Raw genomic sequence first — 1,895 nt, 5'->3', positions numbered from 1 at the left:
AATTAATAAACTATGATTAGACCAAATATATGTATGCGCGTGTGTATATATATATATATATATATATATATATATATGTGTAAGTTAGACCAGTTTAAGTGTTTATGTAGTATGTTAGACTAGTTTAAGAGTTTATGTGGTTAATAAAGTCTTACTTGTATCACACTTGACGTTGTTCATTGTTTGCTCATAACTGGAGTCACTTAATCATGCAGATTTATGCTACAAGCTCTGTGTAGAATTGTACAGTAAGAAAGTTATTTCCTTTAACCAGGAAATTAACGTTCTTAGAATTGAGACAGTTGACCCTGAGAGGTCAAGTAAATATCTACAGCGGATCTAAATATTTATAATTAATTATAACTGGTTATGATTAATTATTCATATTTCCCTATGAGCTGATTCGCTACAATACTCTAGCCTTAAATTGTGTAGTGTCCTTTTAAGAAAGTGTTTGCAACAAACTATTCTAACAATCTATTTTAACTGACAACTTAATGGAAAAAACTGAACAAGTTAAAGTCTTTTTGTATAGTTTTTCTCCATACAAAGACAAGTTTAGCAGAAATATAAAATTACCTCAAACTGAGAGCTGGAGGTAGGCTGGCATCCTGTGACAGGCATGGCTGCAGGAGGTGAGGCCAGTGGTGACAGAAGAGGAGGAACACCTGCAAGATTGAGGGGACGAAGAGAGAGTTTACTTTGAATTGGTATCCTGTTTTACACATGCGTTAAAGCAGCACTATAAGTGAGAGACAGCAATGACACGCAACTAACTCAAAACAAACCACCAGTTATGATGAACATACAATGTCAACCAACAATGGAAGGGAAAAAGTCGCAGATGCACAATGTTAACAGAGCAAGGAACGGAGATCTGCGGCCAGCGGTGGTGACACATCAAGCGCCCTCTTACCTTCCTGCTCAGATTTAAGTGGAGGCTTCTCTGCAGCAGCAGGTGATGGGGGGCCAACCTGAGAGACCTGCGGGTCGAGTGAAGGACTACGGGAGAACGACGAGTCTGAAAGGAGTGAGGTTGGTGTGTGTGGGGAATTCGACCAGTGGGAAGATTTGAGTGGGGTGGTTGTGTTGTCTTTATAGGGGGAGGTGGCAGAAGTATTACATAAAGGGTTGATGGCCTGGTCTGGAGGTAGGCTGAGCGGTAAAGGGGCAGTCCAGGATTTATGAGGGAGTGGGGCAGCTTTGCCACTAGGTCTGGACGGCTGAGGAGGCAGCCGGCTGTGTAATGCTGTTGCAGGAGGAGGGTAGAGGGATGGAAAGAAGAGTGTTCAGGTGATAAATCAAAGCTGCCAACAACTATCTGTTCTCCAAATGCAGATTTTTTACGAGTAATAAAGAAATCACTTTCATTTTTGGAGGTCATTTCATTTGTTTTGTACATCATGATGTGGCCACAGAAAACACATCAACGTGAACAGAAGTATGAACAATGGCACCGAGCCTAACCTGGGATTGCCATGATGATGTCCTCGGCAGGATGCTTTGCTTGTTGTGACGCAAACAGGTCTTTGGAGTCTGCCTCTGAGACTAGTGATGCTGGACGAGACTGGCACGTCATGACTGAGGCAGAAGAAGAGTCCTTTACCTCAGCAACGGCCTGCCGCGATGCCTGTTTGGGGAGGGGGACATGGGGGCAATATTTCACTTAGGAAAAATCTGGCACTACATGAAGTGAAATGCTCCATGTGCCAAATATTAAAGGAGTGGGAGTAGGCCAGTTAATACTGGTTGTCTCTTATTGGCTTGTGTGCTTTTTACCTTGTTTTTAATTTTGTGGGCATGGCCATGGGCTTTGCTTTGCTTCCTCTTAGCTTTCTGGTCTGTAAGACACGCACAATGCACACTGAGGTCATTTCACTTCAGTCATGACTGCG

At 42.6% G+C, this 1,895-nt stretch overlaps 1 protein-coding gene across 1 annotated transcript in view; it reads right to left on the bottom strand.

Annotated features, from left to right (window-relative positions):
• The window catches only part of LOC107576444 (bromodomain testis-specific protein-like), a 7,615-nt gene extending 5,751 nt beyond the window's left edge, over positions 1–1,864 (bottom strand). Inside the window, exons 1-5 of the mRNA XM_016262619.1 lie at positions 1,780–1,864; positions 1,468–1,630; positions 1,124–1,249; positions 917–1,021; positions 580–668 (exon numbers count right to left, since the gene is read on the bottom strand). Coding sequence (XP_016118105.1) covers positions 580–668; positions 917–1,021; positions 1,124–1,249; positions 1,468–1,579 — 432 coding nt within the window. The 5' untranslated portion in view covers positions 1,580–1,630; positions 1,780–1,864. The remainder of the gene's footprint in view (positions 1–579; positions 669–916; positions 1,022–1,123; positions 1,250–1,467; positions 1,631–1,779) is intronic.
• Between the last annotated feature and the right edge of the window lie 31 nt (positions 1,865–1,895).

Source organism: Sinocyclocheilus grahami, unplaced genomic scaffold, assembly GCF_001515645.1.
Source record: "Sinocyclocheilus grahami isolate Dianchi unplaced genomic scaffold, SAMN03320097.WGS_v1.1 scaffold3692.1, whole genome shotgun sequence".
In the NCBI taxonomy this organism is placed as follows: domain Eukaryota; kingdom Metazoa; phylum Chordata; class Actinopteri; order Cypriniformes; family Cyprinidae; genus Sinocyclocheilus; species Sinocyclocheilus grahami.
Note: the sequence above shows the minus strand (reverse complement) of the source record. Positions and strands in the feature narration are given on the sequence as shown.